The sequence below is a fragment of the Accipiter gentilis genome, chromosome 6, assembly GCF_929443795.1.
Source record: "Accipiter gentilis chromosome 6, bAccGen1.1, whole genome shotgun sequence".
NCBI lineage: Eukaryota > Metazoa > Chordata > Aves > Accipitriformes > Accipitridae > Astur > Astur gentilis.
The window spans coordinates 26705959-26732986 of NC_064885.1; the positions used below are offsets into that span (position 1 = coordinate 26705959).

Sequence of the window (27028 nt, forward strand, 5' to 3'; positions counted from 1 at the left end):
TAACACTAAGAATGATTTCCCTCCATCTATCAGGTGTCATTTAAGATTCCCCATTTCTTGTGCTTCAGGTTCACTTATGAGTTACAAAGGATGTCAGCAGCTAACAATGAATTCTTCCCAAGATTCAAGTTATCTCGATCACATCAGGAAATTCAAAGCTTCAGTTGTCGTTGTCCCCCACCTCCAAAAGACAGCTATATTCCAATTTTCTTTATGTGTATACATCTAGGAAACTGAGGAAGTTGTCCCCTGACTTCTCTAGCAAACTTACCAAATGGTATGTGTTTTTGTCCAAATCCCAGCTCTTCCTAATGGGTTGCTCTCATCATCTGTAGACTCCCTCTCCTCTTCGGCTTGCAAACTGTACTGCCTAACTGCTTGATACACAGTCATATTATATGGCAACAAGTGATCTCCAATGTAAAATTGCAGTCTGTGTCTCACATTCCCTGAATTTAAGAATTGAGCAGCCTGAACAAAACAAAAAAGCCACAGACGTTAGGAAACTTGTTGCTAGCTTTTCTTTAAGCCTCTTCCCACACTGTTCCCTCCCCTTGCCCCCAGAGCAAAAGCTTACCAAAGATTCATCTATTTCTTCATCTGACCCATCATCATCACTATCCTCATCATCTTCTCTAACTCTTCCATAGCCTGAGGCAAGAGAGGAGAAAGACATCCTCATTTGTTTTCACATGAAATGTAGCAAAGCTTTCATGTTCTGACTTTTATGAACTCCACTGTTCAAAACAGTTCCAAAACACATCAGTTAAAGTAAGGTTCAGACACGTTAGAACAAGTTTTAGTATCAACATCTGGCATCAAAAATGCCAAGTTACAGCCAATCTAACAGTCAACTAGATTATACTTCTGTTAGTACTTAGACTGAACTGTTTACAACAGGAAAAGTTTTGTCCCAGAAAAGGGAAGATTCTCTGCAGGTTTAGTCTCCTCCACTGTGAACAAGGTACATTTATAGGTACCTCCCATTTCTCTTCAGTACAATCCTTACTGGTTTTTACAGACTCTACACTGCTGACAGTAGTGACTATACCAAGAAGCAAAACACATGTGACTGTATAATATATATACCTCTAACTACAAGGTATCTTTCAATGGCTTGTACCAAAGCCAGAGGATCAATCTTCACAGGTCCGCCTTTCCACTGTTTCACATTAGCACAGTCTGGATGTCTTTGCAGTTGGCATTTTAATTGATGTGTATTGAAGAATTTTAAAGCTTGGGATCCTCTGTTAAGAGAAAAACTCAAAATAATTTGTGAAAAAAGTTGCTACACAAAGAATCTAGTAACCATAATTGCATTAAAAAAATGTATTAAAATAGACTTGTACATGCATTTACAAACTCACTTGTTCAGAGTATTATTTCTCAGCCTATTTCTCTAAAACTAAGCTATTAAGATTTGGATAAACATATTAAAAATTTTATTCTACAAGAACAACCAGAATCCAAGTTGGACAAAATCTGATTTCCAGTGGAAGCTACGTGGATTAAGAGAAAGTCCAGCCTGATGACTGATTACAACATGGCCTATGCTGACCATTTTTGAGGTCTGAAGTTGTTCAGTGGTCAGCTGATGCCACATGAAATTTAGAGCTGTGTTCACCTGCAGTGCAGTAAGGATCAGAACCAGGGTTGGTAATGCAAGTACCCATATCCATTCATATGTTTTTTTAGTAAGGACCTAAAGAGATAACCTGAAAGCTCTTCTGTTTTTTCTTGCCAAGTATAGTTTATATACATGTTCCATCTCACCAAAATATTAATACTTAAGCTAGACATTTTTATACACAAACCTCTTATCTTGGACTGCTTCTATTTCCAGGTGCTAGTGAAAGACTACCGTATCTTAATGCCTCAAAATCCTCATTGACATAATCCACAGTAAGACTAACAGTCAAACAAATCTGCAGTAATCTGACTTCCCATGTTTAATATGTTATCAGAAAGAATAGCAGAATTTTGCTATTATGATTCGCAACTTTAACTTCTGTAGTTATACCACTTTTAACAGAAATAGTGTGTATTAGGAAGCATTGTAAGATTACAGAGCACATACTGTCTGCAAAAGCCAGTATCAAGACAATTAATTCCTTCAAGTATTAGAAATCTGTGTATTGTATGCATTCTCATGGATTTTAAGTTTCACAAAAACAGGTACTGAATTTTAATATAAGTTAGGTTAATGCTGTAGTGTGAGGCTCCAATACATCTACTATAATAGATGTTGTGTCACAATGAGTGATACAAAAAATCCACACTATCTTACTACCGAAGAGACAGAAGATTTTTGGCATTTCAAACTTTAAAGAACAGTTTTCAAAAATTCATTTTCAATGCTCCTCCACTCCTAATGTCTACATAGTCATAAGAATATGTCTATCATCAAACTGAGGTTTTAGCCAGCACGAGTAGATACTTTCAAAACTTACATGCAACTTATAATGAAATAGACTTACTAACTGCTATACACTGGATGAAAAATAGTGTTGATGTATTAAAAGCACAGAAAAGAGATTGTAGATACAGGTCTTTAGTAAGTCACATTTGTTACTTAACACACAAGTAACAAGTTGGATTCCAAATTTAATCTATCTTAAAACACAAGGCAGGTCTACAGTTACTTTAAACTATGTTGACAGCCAACAGTTATCACTCAATTATAATCCTAGAGAACAGAACCTATCTGAATAACAAAGTTGAGCGCTGTAATACAAACTCTCAACAGTTTAATTACTTCACTACAAAATATCAGTGTCTTAGCAATAGTAGATTATTTCTTTCCAGTGTTTTTCCACATGGGGACAAGGAAGACATTTGAGTTTTTAAAGCTTAAATTTAGAGATTGCATTTAAAATTACACATCACCCCCAATCCACTAAGTGAGAGAAGTTTCAAGACAGAAAGCAAACATTTGGTTAAACATTCAATCTTCCACTGAATGAAAAAAAAGCCAACTGTGTAATTGCTTTTGTCTTTAATAGGGTCAGAAGCTTCCATTACCTCTTGGAACTTTTAGCATTGAAACAAGTTTTGGAAAACAAAAGCTTCCAACAAAACTGTTACCTGAGCATTAATCCTTACCTGCTCCCTGTTCCATTTCCACTAGGGAAGTCATGCACTTTGACAGGAAACTGTTCCATCTGACTGAGGCAATTGTTCATTTTATGGACTAACGCCAACAAAGGTGCATTTTCTAATGGCTCTAATCTTCCAAGGGGTTCTTCTCCAGGAAGCTGAAATATATTCCAGTCTTTTAGTTATGTGCTTGAATTAATCCATCTTAAAACAATTTATACCACAAGTATAAGGAAAAAAAAGGGAAGCGAATCACTGCTCTCACTTAAACTATCAGTATCAGGATGATACGATGACACATAAGTTCATGAAAGACCTGTTTCACGAATACACTCTTCTCTCCTGGTTTCAACCAAAGAGCCCTACAGATTTTAAGCATTCACTCTTAACCATGAGCAATAAACTTCATGGAAGCAGTAGTTATCTAGTCTCCTCTCTTCCACTTTAAATGTCTTCCTTTAAAAACAGGACAATCTAGTTTCTTGCAGTATTTAGGACTAAAGAGAGCAAGTGATAAGATTACTATCCAAAGTCTTTCCATATCAACTTCTTAAAAGTCAGGAACAACTTTTAAGTTGTTCAAGACTTAGACAATTGGCCATTTGGGAATTTTTTTCCACTCTTGGAATTTTCTGTAATTACAGGGTATTCTAAAAAGTTCATGACCTGTAAAGACACCGAACCACGTGGAAGTTGTAGTGTTATAAAGCTTAGCCATGAACAAAACATTCTTTCCATACTCCATCTTTAAGTCAAGCTCATTGCTGAACCTCTCAGATGGTCAGGTAAGTACAATTTGAGAGAAAGACAAGTAAGAATGACAAAAGAATAAACAAGAAAACTTACTGGAGAAGAAAAAAATACATGAAGAAATCTTTTCAATCTGATATCCCTGCTTACAGCATCTTTCTCACTTTTAGATGTCAAATAAAGCAGCAGTTGTTTAACAAACCCACTATGCTGGATTTCAAATGAGGAGACGTCAGACTCCGAGACAATGCTACGGATTTCTACAAGGCACTCTGTTCCACCATCCACCTGAAAAACATGAAGGTAGTATTTTACTACCCAGGTATTAAGGGCTTAAGAAATACTGGTTGTCCCCCTACTGCATGGAACAGCTCTAAAGGGAGAGAAAAAAGGGAAAGTCTGGAGTGTATAGTAACTCAATACAAACAGTGATAGAGCAAATAATATGAGGATAAGCAATTTCTCTGTTCAAGAGGAGACATTACAGGCAACATCTACATTTTCCCCATTTTAAGAGAAATGCAAGGCCCCATTTCTGTCTTATGCAATGCAAAGATAAGCTTCAACCAAATTTATTTTTTTTTTTTTTAAATAAAAATGAAGAAATCCCTCAGATTGGTATATATTTCACATGATATCTGTGTGGGAAAGAGGAAGAAAGAAATTTTCCTATTTTAATGAATGCTTAAAATCAAAGCACAAAACGTAACTCAGCTGTTCAGCTACTTTAGAAGTTACAGGTTCAGACCATCTATCAAGGATCACAACTGTTTGAGAAGCAAGGCTCAAGTTCTTGAGATTCTAGCAGATCTGGCCCAATCTGTATTTATTCTATCCTTTCAACAAAATGCTACTTGCCTTTTGTCCTCCCCTCACCCCCAAATTTCTTACTACAAACTGTGGTGTTCTTTAGGTATGAAGTCAATCCTTAACACTTAACTGTAAAACTTTAAAATTTGAAATAAAATGCTATGTAAGTGACACATTGCTAGGAATCAAGAATACCCTTGTTAATACTTGTCATTTATCATCAGTGATATACATCAGAGCTTATATACCAATTCTAAAAGAAATCCCAAACAAACCATTGCAAGTTAAGAAACACTGTATCATCATTTAAGATCACAAAAAACTATGCTTAAAGTATTTGCCATACTATCTAAAATGCTCAGCTTTCATTTAGCTTACTCCTAAATACTTCTACTGCTTCCATTCCCAATCCCACTCCAAGCAAGCCTGCCATTTCTAACCTGGAGGTTGAGTTGTTCAGTTGCAGTGCAAAGTCTCTGTAATACATTTAGTGCAGGATTGCTTCCATCCATGTTTTCAGAACTAAAATAACGTTCTACAAATTTATGGGCTTGCTCCTTAATCCAGCCCTTAATTTTTTCTCTGGAAAGAAGCACATAAAAGGCATTCAGCCACACTTAGCATTTGCATACTCCATTATGACAAGTAAACACAGCCAGAGTATCTTTTTCCCCATGTTTAATAGCAATCACAGCCAAAAACCCTTCCCTCTTACTCCAACACAGTAAAGGTCTATTCTCTACAGATTACTTCTTGCACCATTTTTCCCAATTATCCAATTTTTCCACACCATGCTACTTTAAAATATTAAGAGGTTATTTTCTCTACCTTAATTTCTTGATTCTTCTTCCAGAGTTATTTTAACAGTGGTTAAGCTCAAATTTCTTTGATAAGTCATACTTAATCACCTGATGGCTTATCATAACAAAGTAGCTACACCTCAAAGTCAACACCATATTACAAGTACTTTGACTTTTTGTGTGTGTACCTGTTATTGGAAATGGTATCCTTGGAAGCAGCCCTTGCAAGACCACTTACTCCTGCTGTTCGTGCTGGTTCAATATTGTTACTGTTGGACTGTGTGCTTAATCTTCCCCATGTTTTAGGATTTAAACTTGCCAAGAAAGAAGATTTAGGAGATTGAGTAGTTGTAGGGCTTTTAGCTGGAGGAGGCACAGACAAAATTAAGAGAATCAACAAATTTATTACAGCCAGCACTTCTGACAGCTTATAAGCTTACTTTTAAACTTAAAAGGACATAGAGTATCATGTTTTAAGAATTATTTACCTTGATTGTCTACTTTGTCATCATCTCTTGGAGGAGAGTATTTTGGCCTCCTTGGCCCTCGTTTTGGCAGTCTTTTTCTCTTTAGAACATCACTCAGTCGTCTGTCCAAATTTAAAAATAGAGTAACATGTTTCCATCTACCATATTCATACACATACCCATCTCAGTTTAAGATGCATCTGCCAACTATTTCCTCAAGAACTGAACAAGAGTTCCATCCCATAACAAGGAGGGCACAAGGGAAGAATGAGGTCTGGGAGAATCAGCCTCAACTCTATTTTAATTGGAAGGACAAAGTGACTACTCCATCCAGAAAGAAGGGGTTTTGCTTCCTGTCACCTTTCTACTATGGGCAGCCAAATATGGCCAGAAGTGCCACTACAAGGTTCTCATAACTTTAATTTTTTTATTTGTGTAACCATCTGGTTATTAATTTATTTGAATAAAATTAAAAAGAAAAAATCCATAAATCTCTACTGAATAAACAGCAAAAGACACTAGAAACTTGACCTGCCTCCCCTATTAAAGCCCAAAAAACCACTTTTTCAACAATTTATGTAGTTACTACTCACCAACCCCTACACTTCCCAAGTTCACGTATTTCAATTCTGGTTTAAAGTGAGGTTTCCTTATTATGCCAATATTTTAAGACAAACATTTCACCTTTAAAACAAAGGCAAACTGTGTAACACTGAAATAGTTTATTCCTACAAGAGATTTTAATTCTACAAGTGTTCAAAATGGTTGTATTCCAACAAAAACTTAAGGATTTTTCTTCCTCCAGTCTCCAGCAGAAAGGAACCACGCACCACAGCTATCATTTCTCTGAAAGAATCACTCTGTTCTCAAGAGTGACATGAGAGTACAGCTGTTGATCTTGGCATTCTCCAGCCTCTCACTAAACAGCAGATTGTTTCATACCATTACATTGTAACTATCAGGTCACTAGTCCCCGTCCCATCCCCCCCCCCCGCTCCCCCCAAACATTTCACATAAAATGAATCAAAACCACCATTGACAGCTTCAACACCACTCCATTTCATTTCCTTACAGGAAAGTACCACAGCAAAATGCAGATGGTACTGTAGCAGCCCATGTCAGTCAAGACTTAAGAAAAACCCAAACCAAACAAAAAACCCAAACCAAAACCACAGCAACAAAAACACCACCACCAAAAAAACCCCAAAACCTCAACAGATTGTTTTTTCACAGCAACAAGCACACTTACCCCTGTGGGCTCAGATCCAAAGAATCCTCCCGGCTGTGTTGTAAACTGGGAGAGCCCAAATCTGCAGCTGCATTACTGGCAGCAGTGGCTGTTCCAGTACTTATTGTTGTAGTGGTAGCCAGCGTTCCTGATCCATTTGTGCATACTTTTGGTGGGCTTGTTAGCAAAGCCTCCGACTCTGCTAAGTTTTTCACTTGGTGCATCACCCCTTTGCAAAAGAAGAAATCTTTGCTTGGTGGGTTGGTTTGGTTGTGGAGGGTTTTTTGTGGGGGGTGGCAGGGACAAACATGTTTGAAAAGATTGAAGTCTGTTACATGAAACTCTGTTTTGACTATGGCAGCACTGGCTCACCCCACCAATCAATGCTAAGTTAGTTTTAAAAGCATTTCAATCCTTTCTCTTCAAAAAGTTAATCTACATAGTTAAAAAAAATAATGACAGCAGTACAAACTGTAGCGAGGGAAACCCCCAAATCCCCAGTGGATTACAACAACTTCCTACCAAAGATTCGTTAGTTTTGTCTGGTAAGACTACCCATGTAATTTCAGCAAGCCATCTTCAGCCAAAATTTAAGTTCACTAGCATCTATAGTAAGCCTGTACAAACTTGTTCCAGATTCAGAACAAACGAGCTTGTCTCCTCCAGAGTCTTGGTCAGCTCTACCCTAGTCATATGAAGATATATTGTATGGATTTGCCTTTATTATTCAAGAACAATATTAACTTTTTACAGCTTGAGGGGGATGAAGCAGGGGGTAAAGTACACAGATTGTCCACACACACATGCTTTAAAAAACTAAATAAGGAAGTGAAGAGAAAAAAACCCAAGCAATATTTACCTTCTCTTCTGAAGTAAACACTGAAAATATCAGGTAACTTCTGCATTAAAATCTCTGCCATCTGCAGGGCTCCAACTACTATCTTAAGGTCTTGACTTGACAGCATGGAGGCAATATGACTAAAACAGATAATTTATTAGAATTAGGTTCACCTTTTCATTTTTTGCCTTTTTTTTTAAAAAAAAAAGTCAAGCCAGTTCATGTTGCACATATACTATTAGAGACTGAAAGCAAACAAATTTCATTGTGCTTTTGTAAAAGCTATAAATAAAAGGACTGATAAAGTCCTCTTCCCACCTAAATCACTTTTACCAAGTTTTAACATGTGGCATAAAAGAAAAGGAGTTTTCTTCCTTTAAAGAACATGGTGTTGTGGAACTTGTTACTGCCTTTGATAAGCCAGTCAGTTTATTTTCTAATTGCATCCTTTTATCTAGATCTCTAACTTTATGGTATAACATGTATGAGATGTTTCATGAACAGAACTTGCCAGTTGAATGTCATGAGAGTCTGTTATGGTTCACATTGTATTACCTCAAAAGTAATTTTTCTTGCCTTCAGAAAAACTTATAGGCAAGTTTTACAAATCAGGAAAACAGTAAACGTTAATATTAGACGTTACTAGCACACACAGCCATATAGGTAATCGAAGTTTCTAATAACACTTAGAGTTAGCACCTACTGCAAAATTTAAGATGCAAGAAATTCCTGAAGAGCTGGCAGCCTCAGCTTTTGAAAAATAAATATATAATAATTTAAAAGTATAATTTTCCCCTGAAAAAGATGATTCAAGGAAGTAATCACAAGTTTGAGTTGTAAGCTCAAAATCAGTTTCATTCACAACAGTTAATGAACCCACCTTGAAACAGCATGGTTTTTCAGCACATCCTTCAGAAGTTCAGCATCAGCAAAATAGATTATCCTAAGAATTGCTCTAAGGCACTTGTGTCTAACAGCAGGTCCAGCTGAAGAACTATATACCTCATAAAGAACACCAAACAATGTTTTGATAAAGGATTTTGCCAGTTCTGGATCCTCTTTCATTAGTTGTGCTCGAGCATCATCCTTCTTCAATTCTGAATGTCCACCTGTGAGAAATTGTGCACCAAATCACTACAGAGTTCTTTGTACCTCTGCTCTGATGATTACTTTCTTTCGTTAAAGCTGAATTAGTTTAGCTCTTGAATTGAAAAGATATAATTAAAGAACCAGAAGTCAAACTGATGGCAAGAACGTAGGTGCAAATCCTCCTCTTTCAAGGAGTCAAATCTTTTTTCATGTTTCTTATTTATTTCTGTACAGCAGTAATAAGTCCTCACACAGTCTTCGTTAAATAAAAGAGCTGTATGAACAAAACTGTTTCAGAAAGTCCCAGGTCAGGAACACCCCCAGCTCCCCCCACCGAAGTAATGCACTTTCAGTTCCCAGGAAAAGTTTACATGTTAAAAAGAATACATTTCAATAGTTTGAGTTTTGTTGTAAAGTTGTCTTCATTCACGTAAATCAGAGTAGTTTTGTGTTTCACAGAAACCATAAGAAATATATTAGCTAAGTAGCAGACTGTTGCATAACCCAGCATAAATTAGTCATAGATAGAGACACCAGCTATCTCCTAGACTGTACTTACTAGTGTTTGTATTGGCTAAAGGGTTTGGTTTTCGCTGAATGGCACGTGCTGTTCCAGTATCCTCATTTATTTGCTGCATAGAGTTAAAATCAATAGTATAGACACGCCCAAGTGTAGACAGGCTTATCTCATCCTCACCAACCTGATGAGCCGCCTAAAAACAAGGAAGAAGGTAAAGTTAAGAAATCCCTAACAAATAAGAAGCTATACGAAAGGTGAAGAGAGGGGCAACACAGTAGGAAAAACAATGACCGACAGAAATATAATACAAACAGTGATTAAGCCATTCACCCATTACTGAATACTAAAACAGTACAATATTACAGCAGGAGGTTTGAGGAAACTCACGTGTTGCTTACTCAGAATAAGAATAATAAGGCTGATATTTTCAAAGCTGTACAAGAAAGCACTCAGTCCCCTATACAACCGCACAGGTATTTAGAAAACATCACCACACAAGCATATGGAATTACTACCTCTATTATTCGACTATCAATCCTGTTATAGGGATGCCAGAGACCCCTGTCATCTCGCCATTGCCATATTGCACCATCTGTATTTTGCGCATTTCCTTTCTTCAGCATAGTATCAACAGCAAAGATTCCCTCTTTTGGCAGGCAAGGCATCAGTTCACTGTAAAGAACATTAAAACAGTATTTTACTAGAAGTATAAAATAAACCATCTAAGCTGAAAACTGCCTTCATTTTGGAGAAGTTAAGAACTTCAACATACCAACCAGACCCAAAACCTAGGGCTGCATAACTTACCAGATAAGAGAAGTAAGCTCATAAAGTTCTTGAGGACTTCGTGGAACAAGGTCAATTTGTTCTTGACAACTCCCATTTGAGGCTCCGCAAAGGAGGAAGTGAAGCGTTTCTGCAATATCTATACAAATTATTATTAATGAGATTGCCTATATCAAAATATGGATTCCATTTTGTGTTGGACACCATGCAGAAGAGATAGCTGCTGCCCAAAGCAAACAGAGTAGACAGTAAGACAGCAGCCATCTCTGAACATTGCAAGAAACCTGTTTGTTTTCAGGTCTGAGGTTTGTGGGGTTTTGGGGTTTTTTTCAGCACATCTGGGAGCTAAGTATCACTCAATAATACAGGGCACAGAAGAAAACAGGGGAACATACAGGGCAGTCGAAATGACAAGTCAAAATTTACAAGATGCAAAGAAGAACATGAGTGAGAACTAAGACAGCTACACAACAGTTATTTTCTTAATGTTTTCCCTTAGAAAAAGCCCTTAAATCACATATTTCCCCCACCTGGTAAAGATTACAAAAACAATTATTCAACTTGTGTTGGAATGAGACTAACTTGTACCTCGTGCAGCTAATAGACTCAAAATTAGGCGAGCATTCCAGTGACAACAGCTGGAGACGGGAAAGGGGAGAAAAACCCCTCAGGTAGAAAAGAAACTTTCAACAACATTAACTAAATTCTGTATCCCAGGGGAATCATATTAAGAGAGAAAAATAAAAAGAACACAGTATTTGTATAATCAAGTGCACAGAGTTCCACTGTGCATTTAAGTTAATTAGGTCCCCCGGAATATGAAAGAGTAAGAACTTACTTTGCTTCATAAGTTGAACTGCAAGTGTAGGGCAATTGGAGCACATTAAGGAAAACATGCGCACCACCATGATGAACATTCCTGAGCTCAGGATAGGAGGCGTCACTACCAAGAGTTGCTGGATATTTGTTAACAAGTCCTTGGAAGCAACCTGCTGGAGCAAGTTCTTCAGGAAGGAACAGTAAAATTGAAAGTGTTAGTCTGACTTTGAAAGGTAAGCCCTTAGAAGAAACTAAGAGAGGGAAAAAGGAAACAAAAATCCACTCCCTTACCTCCTCATGCTGGAAGTTGTCCACTAGCCGTGCAAAACAGAGACAAGTGCTTTCAACAGACTTTTTGTCCTATTGTAAAAAAAATAAAGTATTTGTTTGAGTTAAAGTATTTTAACTTGCATTAGGTTATCCTGTCATTTTGAGGCATTCATAAAATTTCTCCAAAAAGGCCAGCTGAATCACATCTTACAGAATATTACAGCTCTGAATTTTGAATTCATTGATACAGTCCAAGCTGACCTTCTGAGATGGCCGTGCTCCTGCATGTTCCCTGGGAAACACCTCACTTGCAACATAAAATACCTTTAGACATGAATAAATAGATCCACAATATCCTTTTTGGATTCTACAAGGAGGAAATGAAAGGGAAGAGAGCTACAAAGCCAAAGCAACAGAGATATAGATAATAAGCAGGAGTGAAGGCTACTGTTTTACAGACTACATGAAGCCTGATTTTTGTATCATGCAGTACAGCCAAGACAGCAAATCCAAAGACACCAAAATAGTAAAGATTGCTCTAAAGATAGCTCTAGTTAAAAGTTCATTGAAACACTCAAAAAAGTTCATCTGAACATAATAAAACATTTCTACTAGAAGAGTGGTTGAACACTGGAAGAGGTTGCCCGGAGAGCTTAAGTCTCCATCCCTTGAGATATTTAAACAAACAAACCACTTGGTCATCTAGTACTAATCCCCTGCTTGAAAAGTCCCTTCCAACCTCAACTATTCTGTTAAGAGCTAACTCAAGATTTTTTTTTTCTAGAAAAATTCCACTTCAACATTTCTTGAAATCTTACTTTTGTGGGCTGTAGCTTCTCTTCACAGAGCAGGAGTTAGTACTTGTCCCTACTACTGCTGAGAATGGGGCTTCCTGTTTCCAGAGCACCATCTAAAGCTGCCATTTGACTTCTGTGAAACTGCCTCAAAGATTCAAGTAGTGTTTCAGCAAGATGATGTTGGCAGAATTAAGAACAGCACAACAATGCATAAAAATGTTACCCGGAAGCTTCCATTTAGTTGCATTTGTTAAGGAACAGAATAATTTCTCCTTTTTCACCTCTTTAACAGGGATCTGCTAACCAAGCAGTATGTTCAAATCTCTTCTGGTGCAATAGTCATTGTGAGTGCTCATTTATGAGCATAGCAGCATTGCAGGATAGGCAGATCTTAGGAGCCCCATGATTTAGGATTCATCACTTCAAACTATTGTGCAAGTAGGAACTTCCTTTTTAAAGAGCCCTAAGCCCTCCCAGAAAGTCAAATCAGAAAAAAAAAAACCCACAAAAAATGAAACTGAAGCTTTTCCAAGTTTGAAGTGGGAGGGAACCTTGCAACCCATTTGTTAAGATAAAAGAACAATAATGCTGCCGGAATTTCTCTTACTAATGGGCAACAAGGACTACAAAACCACTATTACTCATGCTCTGAGTTAAAGTACCTCATTTATCTCAGTTTAAAAAATTAATAGGAGTGCCATGAACCCTTACAGCACGTTTACAAAAAACCAAAAGGTCCATATGCACGTTAGAATATCACAACTTGATAGTATAGAGCTTTAAGGCAATTATCACATTGCAAAAGGCAAGTAATACACGGTAAAGAACTAGATATCTGGAAGCAACTTTATACTACTTTCAGGTCAAAATCAGAACTTTCCGTTTTATAATAGCTTCTTACCTGATGGGTTAACCTTTGTGTAAGCAGTGGCAAAGAGTCTGCCACAAAGTGAAACTCATCAGGTGTTATACTCTGGCAGCAGTTGGCAGCAATAGCTAGTGCATTCCTCTGTGCATTTATACTGAAGAATTCCAGATACAGCAAACAGTCTGCCAACCCACCCTATAATAAAATAAACAAACATTTCCACTCTCAGTACTGCTAAAATCACAGAAACTTGTTTTCTTATTTCATCTTCACAGAAGATCACCAAGATATAGAAGTGGTAGAGGTAAAAGTGCTTTCTTTTTTACTTACCGCCTGCAGAATGGCTTTACTATGCCTGCGTGATAACATCTCCAGGGCTGTAAGCGCCTGCTCTGCCACATCAATGCACTGAATAACTTGCAACTACAAGAAAACAAGAAAGCTAGTAAATAAATTTCTAAACCATTTTGTAAAAATAATAATCTTTATTAACACCTGGACAGTTAGCCAGTACCAAGACATATATGCTAATGCAGCTGCACTGCTAGCTGTAATCAAGCTAGCCAATCTAAGCCTAGATCAGCTATATAGCTACTTCAAGAGTTACCAGTTTGTGTAACTACACAGTATCTTTGCAACATCAATCAGACAAGTTCCCAGTTAGTGAATCAGATAGTGCTTTTCAGTAAGGGTGTGAACAAAGAGTAAACCCATTTTTAAAAGCTTCTCATGCATTATATATTATTTTGTAAGCTATGAAAAGAAACCACTATCTTAATGATATATCCTAAAGTTAAAACAAAAGATAAAATCCCCTCAGATTAGTTTAACACTGTTTTGATTTCGTTTTACCTTCTCCAAGAAGACAGGAATTGCATCTACCACTACAGCTGATGATCTCGGAAGTGCTTCCATCATATATGTTAAGGCCCGACATGCATGGTTCATCTATTAAATATAGAGAGATTTGGTTTTAAGTTCAGATGATACATTTTTGTATCTCAAAGAATTTCTAAAACATTTCAAATCACTTACAATGTCAAAGTTGTGCTCCATCTGCAACAGTGTTATCTGTATTTTAAAAAAAGTATTGTTAGTTTAGTAAAAAGCATCTGGGTAACAACATAAAAAAAGGGCTCAAATCAATATCATAGCTTTTGACTCAGGACTTGGAATGTTGGTAAGAGTTTCAAAAGAGCCACTACCTGTTCTTGAGATATTAAAGAATTAATAGGACTATCAAAATTTAGCAAAACTCAAAAGCAAACAACGAGAAACAGATACACATATGCACACATACATGTAATATACACTATAAATAAAGAATATTTAATTTCAGCAAGATAGAGTGAAATACTATATCCTCCAAGAGAAATATGAGATTTAATCTTTACCAAAGCTGGTACAACACTCTTGACTGGAAATCCTCCTAAAGTTTCTTCATTTCCCATGACCAACAGCTGGCACATCTCAATCACTGCCTGTAGTTGCTGACTTTCATCAGTGGCTTGGAGACCTTGTAAAAGTTGTTGGGCTTTAGAACCTAGATATCCAGAAAAAAAGATTAGGAAAGAAGATATTAGAAAACATGAGTGTTCAAGGGAACTGTTAATGCTATACTTCTGCCAGAGTAGAAGACCAGAGATAGTTTGCTTTCCTCTGTACTTGTAGTTTCACTTCCTTCCCGTCATAGAAAGGTGGGGATAGGAAAGGGAGGCAAAATCTCACTCTTGGCTGTCTTTCTAGTGCAGACTGGTCAGCACAGGGAGTCCACCACACTGCTCACCATAGCCATCTTGCCAACCTACAGCAGGTGCCAGAACCCACACCACTCCACCTTTATAAAGCAACAGACTTATCAACACACACCCTGGATAATACAGCACATGGAGTATCCATGAGACCCCATCCTTTTCTTGGCAGCCAGAGTTAGACTAGAAGATATGCATCTTATCCAGCTGCATAATGCAGACATGGTGGAACAAGTCTAAGGACCCATGTTCTCACTGACACACTGTCTGAAAGAAATGCTTTCTGACTGAAACCTAAGACACTTTTGACAGTATAAACAACATACCTTAGAACGGACATCTACTAATAGTTTTAAAGCTAAAAGCTACCAAAAAACCCAAGGGGGTTGAAGAGGTCTTTTGTTAAGCAGCCCATCATGCAAAAGAAAAAGATAAGGAAGGGGTGAAAAGGCAAGAACCCTCCCTTCCCCACCTAGAAGGGAACATTAAGATGCCCCCCCAAAAAAAATAAAAGACATATGGCCAAAGCAAATTTCTCTTCCTTATAGGAAGACAAGCAAATTAATACTGTTGACCAGTGGTCTAGTACTATCATGACATACAAACCTCCAACATGTAAAATATTGTATTAAACTATGAAGCTAATACAAGTATCAGAATTTACTAGTGACTGAATTGTACTAGTCTGGAAGTGGAAAGAATTAAGTCAAATTAGACAAACTTTGCTTACTAGCTCCACTTCCAATTGTCCTGTGGAAGAGCTGCGACATCCGAGGACCAAGAGGGCCAAACAGGTGAGGTGGAAGACCCCTAGCCTCTAATAGAGCTAAAAGCAAACAGAGGATAACAGCCATTGTCAAAGCTTCTACACATTATTTTTTTTAAAGCTTAAATTCCATGATGCTATAATTTAAGAATACTAGAATTTTGATGCTTTAAGAAAGAGGAGTTAGGATTAGATGACTGCAGCTACCTTGATTTCTAAAAAACACCAAAAAGATGACCTTTAGGGAAAAAATAACTCGTTTTTATATGCATCAGAGCATTAAGGCCCTTTAAGAAGTCACCCACTGAGCTTCCAGAGTAATATATTTCACAGAAGAAATCTGGTCTAATAAATTGTTATAATCTAGATCTAGACTAGCAGATACACCAGACTGTAGTTTCAAATCTGAACTCAAACTACATAAAACAGGTTAAGCTTATCTTCACATTTTCAGGAACCGAATGGCACTATTAATCTAAAAAAAAAAAATGACACTGAAAAAAGTTCAAAGCTTTATTTGGTGATGAGGAGAGGGAAGAACTCTGCTAGATATTAGGGGTTTGGTTTTGTTTTTAAAAACTTTTTCAGTAGCGTTACTTAAGCTAGACTAAGTGGGTGTTTCCGATTTTTATTGTAGCAACCATGACTACTGCTGATCAATACAATAAAAATTAACAGTAAAACCCAATTTAGCTCAATATTCCTAATGCATACCTATGCTTACTAAGGACTATAAACAACTGGTAGTGACACAGCATTCATTTCAACATTAAATATCCAGATTAACCGAAACGTGTAATTTGGAAGTAAGATCATGATCTCAGAATTCCTTGCAATGTAGTGGCAAAATCATTAAAACAGTTGCAGGACATGCAAACTGAGCTGATACCTGTCTGTACTCTCAGGTTTTGAGAAACCTGAAGCCTTTAGCCCAAGCACAAAAGCAAGCATTTTAAGAACATTTAGATTTTGTCTGGTCATCAAAGCTTACAGCAACGTGGCCATCAATGACAAGCACAAAAAAATGTTATCCAGAAGCAGGCAGAGTAACAGTAGGCCTAACCTGGCCTGTCAACTGAAAACATTCTTCCAAAGACTTGTTCTCATATTTGAGCTTATACACTTAAGAAGACCGAGTTGTCAATTCTCTCCCCTCACCTCCTCCTGAAAAATCATCAATAGCAGTGTATTATACCCCATGTAAATGAGTAAGGAGACTATGCCACCCACTCCAGACATTATTTCCAAGTTCTTGCATCATTACTGAATTAAGGCTTGTAACTCCATACTTCAGAATTACTGTAAGCAAAGCAAAATGTTCACAGTCAGAGAAACAGCCTTCCCACTACATGTAACGCAGAATTTGGGCAGGTATGGCTATCTATAGGCTGCAAACAAAAAATGAATGGTAAATTAATAACAACTTTTATACCTTGTAGTCTTCCCATCTCAGAATCATCTGACTCACTTTCTCCAGAGGTTGTCATACCTACAGCCCCAGCAACAGAACTAGAAGCTAAAGAAATAAAATAGAGGTTAATGCAAGTTACAGTGCCTTTAAAGCTACAAAATTCATATCAATCCACCATCAAGGAAAGTGTCCACCATCAGAAGAGTGCTCTGCATTTAACATTGCCACCATCATACTTCTGGACAATTGTCATTTTCAATAGACCAGCCTACAGGTCTAATACTTTCCAAAAGCTCAAGAGAGAAGTTGTATCAACAAAAGATAATGGGGGGGAGGGGGCATGGGGAGGAATACAGCTAGATCAGCAAATTACCTTTCAGACAGATTTACCTGCATCCTTAGTAAATTTATGCTTTTCTTAATTGAGTGTTATGCTGCACTTTGTTTCCCTTAATTTTGACTTTTTGTACTGATGTAGCTAATTTTAGGTGAGCAACACTGGAGATTTTCTACAATCCAGCATAATCACTGGAAAGCTCATTTGAAGTCACTACTGATTAGGACCAGATGATAAAATTAAGTACCATTTAATAGGACTGTGCAAGTAAGAATATTTATCTTGGTTACAGATTTCTCCAGTAGAGATATGCTTGCAATTTCAACAGAAAACTTGTAGAATATTTATGAGTGGTTACAAAACAGCTTTTACAGGTAAATGCATGCCTTCTGTATTCTGAACAGTTTGATGTCTCTTCAGTTATCAGTACAGTAATTTATATAGCATCAGCTGAACTTATATTCAAAAAAAAGGTAGATGCCTAAAAACTAAAGTCTACTTAATTGGACATAGTATGTACCAGATAACCAAGAGGTCAGTTCAAAAGTAAAGGTCCCTCTCAAAAACCTTCCAGAATTATTTACCAGCTGTACTAGCTTAAGTAATTTCTCCTCAAACTTAATCCATTTAATTATTTTTAAATGCAAAGAAGTTTATATCAGGAACTATACTAAAAATGCTTCAGCTGGAATTTCTTACCTGCAGCTCCCTGGGGAGCCTCATCTGTACGTGCAGCTGAAGAGTTAACTCCATCCTGGTTGTTGTCAGGATCAGCCATCTTCTCCTGTCGACGAGCTTCAGCTGCTCCTCTTTTGCCCAGGCCAGAGCCTCGCCGACTAAAGATTCAAAACACAAAGTTTCAGCCCTTATGAACTAAGACAAGAGATTTATTAATATGAGATACTCTAAACCACATAACACTTATGTAGATCACTATCACAAAGTTGCAGAAACTAACAGATTCACATAAGAATCAGTCTTTATGAAATTATCCAACTCTTCTTTACCCTCCTTGCATCATACCACAGCAGTGATTCGTTTATACTAATGTATTATAGCTAGGTCCTTACATTATACCCTTCAAGACAAAGCAGTCTGCTAAAATATAATAGTCAAAATGAGCAAGATTAAAGTGACTGTTAGTTACAAACCATGTACACATTCAAGAAGTCTTACGACAGAATAACTATCTTTACAGGAAGTTCTGAACTACTAAAAGCACAGAGAACTCTGATGTTCAGCCTGGTTTTCAGTGCCGAAAGAAGTTTGAAGGCACAAGCCTTTTTGAAATTTGCTCTTTTAAACACTATCATCACTACTACAAATACATATGCCTACAAAGTAAACAGTTAAATTCAAATGCACACTTGACAACAGAATCAGACTTCAGAAGCTTTTTTTTTATGGCAGGGAAGAGGGAAAAGAAATTGTGCTAGAACTAATAAATGCAGTTTCGGCATAAGAAAACAAAATAAAGCTTGTTAAGCTTCATAAGTGTAGCTTCAGAATATATATAACTACAAAAATTTTCTTCATCACAGGACACATTTAGTCTCCCCTCCCATTTAATCTACCAGCTGTTTAAAATTATTAATTCAGGACTAATTTTTCCCTGCATCAGAAAGAATATTAAGTACTTAGACATTTGTAGTGTTGTTCAGATGCAGCTGCTGACAAGCTGAGTCAGCTTAACCATGTACACTATTAAAACAGACTCCTGTCTGGTACCATGAAATCTTTTATTTTTCAAAATAGCAATCTATTTCATTATTCCTGATGGACAGTACTTTAGCACTCTGTCTTTAGTATCTTTTTAAACAGCACCTCCCTAAGGAAAGGATTGCTTAAGTTTGTGACATTAGCTTTGGTTGTTTCTTTCCCTGCACCCCCACAGCTGATAGGCTTATTGAAGGTCTGATGGTGACAAATTCTAAGCACTATCCATGACACTGGTGTACAAAGTAACTTGGCAGGCCTGAAAAGCTACAGGTACTTCTACAATAGCAAAGTAAGAGGTAGGCAAGGCTGGTTTTCATGCACAACAATGACAGTGATATCAACCCACTGCAGTAATCATGTTTCATTATCTTAATTTTTACCTGGTGCTAGCACAGGAGCCCGTGGTCTTTTGCCGTGTGCTCCGCCGCAAACTGGGGAGCTCAGCAGGTGGTGATTCACTGCGTTTCTTCGTAGATTTTCTTAGACCTATGTAATACATAAAGAATTGAGAGTAAATGAGTCTTTAAATACACAGCAGTTCTACAAAGAAATGAAACTTCTGTATACAGGAAACTTCTGTGTAGAATAACAGCCTCTACATAAGAACCACAATAAGCCAACATCAGCTTTCAGTCACCTTACACTGAACTGCTACACCAGTAAAAGGAAGGTTCAGATATTTACTTTTACTCATTATTTTGAGGTAAGTAATACTAAATTCCAAGTAGTTACCTAGACACCTCTTCCTACCCTACACACTACAGTTGTACAAGAGTTTGTAAGTCTCTCATGATAAACAGATACCACATTATGGGATACACATTTATTATTTTTACATGTTGATGTTCAAAACACTTAAAAAGAGATGCTTTAGCTTTAGATAAAGAAAAAGAAATTACATTGGGGTGGAGGACAGTGGTGGTTGCACGTCTTTTCCACCACCTCTGAGTGAATCTGTGCAGCATAAACTTAATCTTCTTCACTAGCTGAATCGTAATTTTTAATCAGTGTCATTCACATTAGTATGGCTTAAGAATAACTGCCTTAAATGAAAACCGTGCTCACCTCTAGGAGTCAAGCACTAACAGTGTTGAGATCTGTCATATGTAATATTTGTGTTCCTATTTCAACTACATGCCTTCAACCCCTATCACTGTCATAAGGCCTTCCTTGAGGCAGATAACCAAGCATATATTCACAGCTTTAGAGAAGGAGTTCTCAAGTTTTTAATTTAGAACTATTTGCACTGTTGAAAATTGACCCAACTGAAATTAATTTATTTTAGTTTATGAAGCCATTGTTCTGCTGACAAATCCCACTGCAGAACCAGGTAAATCTTAAACACACAAAAAACCCATGCCATACAACATTCTCAGATGATGAGCAAGCTTACTATCAGGCTGAAATACCCCCCGACAGCTTCCAAACCCGCAGGTTGATAATTAAGGTGTCAAAAATTAAAAATCTTTATCAGGCCCAGCTTTACATTTCAGTCCCCCCTGCCTCTACAGTAAATAACGTAAAAGAGAATCCCATAACATTCAATTTGGATATACTATTACTAGAACAGATGTAAATAATTTTGAAAAGATGAGACAGATCACTGCTCCCTCTTCTGGCAACAAAGCAGAAATAAAACGTATTTAAATGTGCAATGGTTTGGAGCACAGTACCTATCAAACTGGCTCCTGTTTATTTCCTTAATCCTAAAACATTCCAGGAATGCTGAGTTGTGGTACTGAGGAATTAAATGATACCTATGCAGCTTCTGACTGGATATTTAAAGGAAAAGGGAAAGTGATCTGAAAAGCTATTATTGACTTGGTTAATAGTCTGTCCTTTCAAACACTGTACTATATTTGACCCAGGAACACAATGAAGTGTGCAGTTAAGTTCCATGCAGACGAAGGTTAACCTGATATCCATGTGTTTACCACACACCTGGCTTACTATCTCAAAAAATTTGGCAACCTTAAGATAACAACAAGGTTCTGTATTTAACAGCCACCAAGAACTGAACTGAAGCAGGCCAGCCACTTGAATTTTCAGATGGTCTGTATGTATAGAACAAAACATATAACTTTCTCAAATATTCAAAAAAAGCAGTGGCATTTTTACCATGTGTGCTTTCAAACCAAAAATTTAAGTTGAAGTTGCTACAACAGAAATACACAACTCCAACCCTATTTACATACAGTAAGACACTCATAGGGCAGGGGGGAATAGGAATGTGTTATAAAGTAGAGATACAGACAAAAACAATTTGAAACAGTTGTAGCAGGATCCCACTCCATAGCTATCCAAGCTTCTAAAGTACTAGAAGTGCAAAGACACAACAAAACTCTGGTTATATTTTACAATAGAAATGCATGCTTTAACTGGCACTAGGTATAGCACTGTATTATTCCACAGATAAAACATGTTTACGACTCTTGAGTTCATACTGCACATATAGAAAAGTAGGCTACTTGGTACCTGTAACAGTACGGTGAAATTCTAAGTGAGATATTACTCTAAATGTAAAGCAAAAGTACAAGTTAATCACCCTGCTGCAGTAGAGTTCACTGAAAAAAATATACAAATACATTTTAATTCTTTATGTCAGCATGCCACTTACTACTTCAAATGTATGGGTACTTTTTTTTCCAAGAAGTCAGAGCTAAATATTAAGTAACTTCCTATCAGCTTAGTAATAGGCTATCAATGACACACCACACATCCACTCTAAGTGAAGTAAGATTGACTTAACTTGTATCAAAATAGGATTTCTGCTAAGGGCAAAGGTTTCACAAAACAGCAGAGATAGCTTAACAGCTTACTGTTGTTTAACAGTATGGTACACTCATTCATGTCTTATTGTCCCTAAACAAATCCCAAGATGCACAAAGTGCACACCTGATACGCTTTTTTGCTCTATTAGTGTTCTGCCAGTTTGGTGAGCTGAGTTTACTTAACACAGGTCAGATGAGCACAGACACCATGAAACAGTAGGGCAATGAAGCTGTGAAATGGCTTGTCCTTTTCTGTAAGAGGCATTTAATAGCTGAGCCATCTCTTTAAACTGAATTACCTCAGTAAAAGGGTTTTAGAAAATTTAAAGAGTTACCCAGTTACTGCTTGGTGGATGAGCTGCAGAATACATCACAGCCTGAGCACCCAGAAGAGTTGAGCTCATTTTCTCCTGCTGCTCAGGAAGAATGTTCTACTTGTCAGATCTTTTTGCATGTTTCTTTCCCCAAGTCTTTACTTCCCTACCTCTGATGTATCTAACAGGGCACATAAGAGCTTCCACCTCCCTCTATTAGTTTCAAAGGCTAAAAAGGAAGTTAAGACTTCTCAGAGCTCATTCCCTTCCTGCTATTCAATGCCACTCTCTGCCCTTGAAGTCTGTTGTTTAAGAAGGCTTCCTATGTCAATTTTACCATCTGCATCTTTGGCAAACCCTTTCGAGTCTTCCCAGCACCATAAGCTCAGGACTGCTAATTTCTTCAGCATAGGACCAAACCTTCTTCCTTTCACTTGCATTGTTATCAAAATTTGATCTCCCCCTTAACACATTGCCAGCGTGGCCTCATGAAATTTAGTCCTGTATCTATAGGATCTGCAGGAGGCTAACAGTCCCAAACCTTCACTGGTAAATAAGGCACAACCAGCATTCAGAGATGGGATCACAGATGCCCTGTGACTGCCTGATGAAGGAAAGCACCAATCATACTGCCATAGAAAGACAGAAAGGCCTTTCAGGGGAATTAGTGCTGAATAAACAGCTTCTGGAGATGAACATCAAACCATTTCTGTAATACACAGAGCTATCATCAAGAGGTCTATTTCAAACAGCTAGTAAGAGTTGTGAACAGAGATGGACTTCCAACAAGCCAAAAGAAAATTGGGTTTAAGCAGTTCTTATTCAGCAACTGCAAAAACTTCAGATGTAAACTTCAGAATTAAAAGCAGAAGCATAGGTTTCCTTATGGCAAACAGATATATTGCTTATGCCCTGACATCATCCTATTTGCATGCCAAACACTCATGTTAATGACTCAGAAGGAAACAGGCTAAACCTGAAACAGCAAAGACCAACAGAAATCAAACAAACAAACAAAATCTTAAGAACATCTTCACATTTAAGTGTGTTTACTGTACAGCTTTTTTTTTTTTAAGGCTTTTTTGTTGCTTGAAACAAACAAGTTCTGTATGCAGCTGTACTGCATTCACTTATTTTAAGTCTGAGTGTATTACCCAGGCCAAAACAAAGTTAGTCAAACTTTCACAGTGCATAACCTGGAAAGCCTTTTATTTGCAGTTCAGAAAGATTATCAGTAAAGATTTACTTGTTAGCACTAGAAGTTTAGACTTCAGGTTGGCTCCTGTGCTGGGCTGCTCTCCTCACACAATAAAGACAGGGTGAAAACAGCTGTGGCAGAGGACAGCAAGATGACCTCCTGTGATTCTAATACTCCACTATTCCCCTCCCTCAGCACCAAACCAGACATCCCCAGCTCTTGATTATAGCTCCACACAGCCCATCACCACAATTAAACCAAGTATTTCAAAGCTAGTCATCTTATTTCCTCAATCCTAAATCCACAGCTCTAAGGCTCTAACAACCATCATGCAAACAGCACTGTCATCCACAATCCCAAATAAACTAATTCAGAGCTATTTTCAGACTCTTTTCTCCCTCACCTCTGCCAAATCCCTTGAAGCCAAGAGTTATACACCATTCATGCCGTGTGTTCACCTTCATGTGGCTTTTCAGTGTATCCCAATAATCTCTCCAGCCCCGCAAATCTTAAACTATTAGGTAGAGGCTTCTCAGTCAGGGATAGCTACCCTAAAGTTACCCTGCTCTCAGCACTGTCCCAGGCATGACTGCCAGCTTCTTCCTACTTAATGGCCACAAGACACTACACAAAACACAGTAGAGGTTTCCCTAATAATGGAGACATAATTAAGCTTGGTTTTATATTGTTACATAATCACTGAGATGACCCAATTCGCAACATTTAAAAAGCTCCTACAAAATATAGGGTTTGAAAGGGATGTGAACATAGTCAAATCAAGTGAGCAAAACAAGAAACTTGTTGTCTAGCCTGTTTTTATTCTTCCAACAAATTCTATAGATGTTATTCAGTGACATCACTGCTCAGTTACACAGTCTGCTGTATCACTGAAGACTCTGAAAGTCACCTTGGCTGCATTTAACACTTATTAATTATCCAGTGAGGACTGGACAAGAAACCTCAGGATATTCCCCTCCAATACGTGAAAAGCTTCTGCAAAATTGGCAACCATGTCTCTCCTCATTCTTCTCTTCAGTAGAGTAAGCCAGCTCATCTCTTCTAGTTTTTCCTTCAAAGATCACAACTACTAGTAATCCTTCTTCTACTTCCTGAACGGCAATACTCGGAAATGAACAGCATGGCATTTGCTTAGACATGACTGATTGTATGTTAGCCAGAATAATCTCCCATCTCCTCCCACTTCTCTTCCTAGAACCACTCCCCCCCCATCATTTTTCCTGAAGTTTTTGCAGCTCCTTACGGTTGTTGTTTATTTATCTCCCACTATTTCTATAAGCCCTATTGCAAATTGCTTCAAGCATCTGTTTCATATTATACCCCAATATAAGCCTACTGAGTTTTAGCTTTCACTTTCTACAAAGGATTACTATGACTTCTAGGGACATGTCTCCAGGCAGAGGGGTGTACACCTCAATAATTTATTCTAGATCACTGTTGGACCTACAGCTTTAGAAAGCTTTAGGGGTGTCACTATTTGTGTGAAAAATCCCTTCTGCTCACTTATCCTCCAAGGGTACTAGCTTGCTACAGAAAATAAAATTTGAACTTGCCCACTCTTCCTTAAAGAAACCTACCCTGGAGGTTTATTTTCTTAATATTTTCTTGACACTTCTCAGCATTATCCAAAATGCCTATTTTGTTAAAACATTTCAAATTTGCACCAATATTTTCAAGTTAGCAAAGCTGTATGACAGGCAAGTCTTCTCTTTTTTTAAAAGGGCTAAGCTAACAATAGTTACTATTGATTCCAAGATCACTTCAATCTGTTGTCAAAGAGCTCTAATGCACTATTTGAAAGGTTGAGACTATTTGAAAATATCATAGTTTAACACTTATCTCCTATTCTAGGTCAAGTTCTTATTTAGTGATATTCAGTATAACCACTTACTCTGATCAATGATACTCAATATAACCACCACTGGAATAAGTTTTGCTGTAATCTACAGTAAAATAAAGAGGCATTAGACACTTTAGACTTCCTAGTCTCACCTGTTAGTGCCTTCCACCCCCCCAAATGGGACACCATCTAGAGAAAGTAACTTTAACCTCTACTGGTGTCTAGAAATGTCTCTCACCATGCTTTATACCCCTTACCAGTGGCTTTTTATACATACCCACATACCTACAAGTCCATACCAACTTGGTTTTGTGACATACCTAAATGTCTTAGTTCAACTTAAATTTATCTTTTTGCAAAAGATGACTTTCAGGTCACAGAAGATCTAAAGCTAGTCAAGCTGGCATTCTCAGTACATTCTTTGTGGAGACAGCCTAGGCTCATCTTCTCAATGCTGTTTTTCAAGCTACTCAACACACTTCCCCTCACATTGTGCTATCCCACCCTTCCCCTTCTCACTCCTTGCTGAAGTTTTGTAACTTGTCACATAAATTACTCTCTTCCTTCACCTTCTCGTTGTTCACTTGTTGGAGGTAAATTCTTTCTCCTCCCTGTTGCTTTTCTTCATTACTAAAATGTTGCCTGTAACAAGGACAGACTTTGCTAGGAGCTTGTTGGTCAGTCCCATTCTTGCCCGATTCCTACCCACTTCCGCCTCACTCTACCCTATGCAAATTCAGAGTTTTTACTCTGGAATTCATCACCCACTAAGTCTTGAACCATGGAGTAAGTAGATAAAGCCTTGCTAAAGAGGTCTCCCCCTTCCTCAATGCCATTCTTTGTCAGTTAGGTTAGGTCATTCCAGAATCAATACTCCAGTCATGCAAGTTATCCAAAACAAGCCTGTTAGGTCAATCAAATCTATTTTGATTATACAGGAAGACATCCAGTTGCTCTTGTTTATTTCACATATTTCCTGCATTAGTATTAGCTATGGGCATAGCCCAGTTGGGACAGGCTACTTATGATCATGCCTAGATAAAGAACAACAGCAAACAAGCTTAGGAACCAACTTCTTAAATCAAGTTTTAGAGAATACATGCTATAAGTAAATCATACAGTGCTCAAAGGCAACATAATGCATTTCAAAAAAAAATTTTGTCCAAGGCAACAGAGCTACAAGCATATCTGCACAATAGCAAGCAGGTGCTCTGCTTGAAACCAGCTTATATTACTTTGTGACAATGTCCAAGAACAGTACCTGCTATTCAAGTTCAGCACCAGAGAGAGGACATACTTTTAAGAACTATTTAGAAGATAAAGTGACTAACAAACCAGGCATTAGGTACACTAGGTTTAAAAGATTACTGTTCTTAAAGTAACATCAGAGATTCTCACAACAAGGAAAAAATAGGAAAGTGGGCTTGAAACAAGAAACCACATCTATCTACTTGTTTTCTAGCATTTATCATTCCCACTTTGGGACAGAAAGCTTAAGAAAATGAGAAAAAAATCTGACAGGAGGAATATAATCAAGAGAGTTTTATAACATGTATGTTCCCATCAAAACATCCAATTACTTTGTATCTATTTTATTTTTAAAATTGATTTGCAAGACAGAGCCGCAGTTTAAACTTAGAGAACACTGACTGTACTAAATCACTTGCTTTAGCTGTAAAGAGTTCCAGTCACAGCTTTACTTAAAAGCTCAGCAGAACACACTAAAAGTTAATTTCTCTAAAAAGGTCCCAAGAAGCCTGAAAAC

At 37.5% G+C, this 27028-nt stretch overlaps 1 protein-coding gene across 9 annotated transcripts in view; it reads right to left on the reverse strand.

Moving 5' to 3' along the window:
• The window catches only part of TRIP12 (thyroid hormone receptor interactor 12), a 79906-nt gene that overhangs the window by 15161 nt on the left and 37717 nt on the right, over nucleotides 1–27028 (reverse strand). For 6 of the 9 annotated variants that reach the window (XM_049803175.1, XM_049803168.1, XM_049803172.1 and 3 more), the window contains 25 exons: nucleotides 19503–19608; nucleotides 18103–18239; nucleotides 17088–17171; nucleotides 15620–15715; nucleotides 14533–14681; nucleotides 14174–14209; nucleotides 13991–14086; nucleotides 13469–13561; nucleotides 13172–13333; nucleotides 11495–11563; nucleotides 11223–11388; nucleotides 10406–10523; nucleotides 10114–10270; nucleotides 9638–9791; nucleotides 8870–9098; nucleotides 8011–8129; nucleotides 7173–7380; nucleotides 5945–6045; nucleotides 5645–5819; nucleotides 5097–5238; nucleotides 3943–4134; nucleotides 3103–3254; nucleotides 1090–1262; nucleotides 578–651; nucleotides 272–471 (listed from right to left, as the gene is read on the reverse strand). In XM_049803175.1, the coding sequence (XP_049659132.1) occupies nucleotides 272–471; nucleotides 578–651; nucleotides 1090–1262; nucleotides 3103–3254; nucleotides 3943–4134; nucleotides 5097–5238; nucleotides 5645–5819; nucleotides 5945–6045; nucleotides 7173–7380; nucleotides 8011–8129; nucleotides 8870–9098; nucleotides 9638–9791; nucleotides 10114–10270; nucleotides 10406–10523; nucleotides 11223–11388; nucleotides 11495–11563; nucleotides 13172–13333; nucleotides 13469–13561; nucleotides 13991–14086; nucleotides 14174–14209; nucleotides 14533–14681; nucleotides 15620–15715; nucleotides 17088–17171; nucleotides 18103–18239; nucleotides 19503–19608 (3388 nt within the window). The remainder of the gene's footprint in view (nucleotides 1–271; nucleotides 472–577; nucleotides 652–1089; nucleotides 1263–3102; nucleotides 3255–3942; nucleotides 4135–5096; nucleotides 5239–5644; nucleotides 5820–5944; nucleotides 6046–7172; nucleotides 7381–8010; nucleotides 8130–8869; nucleotides 9099–9637; nucleotides 9792–10113; nucleotides 10271–10405; nucleotides 10524–11222; nucleotides 11389–11494; nucleotides 11564–13171; nucleotides 13334–13468; nucleotides 13562–13990; nucleotides 14087–14173; nucleotides 14210–14532; nucleotides 14682–15619; nucleotides 15716–17087; nucleotides 17172–18102; nucleotides 18240–19502; nucleotides 19609–27028) is intronic. The other 3 variants (XM_049803176.1, XM_049803173.1, XM_049803174.1) reach the window with 2 other exon arrangements.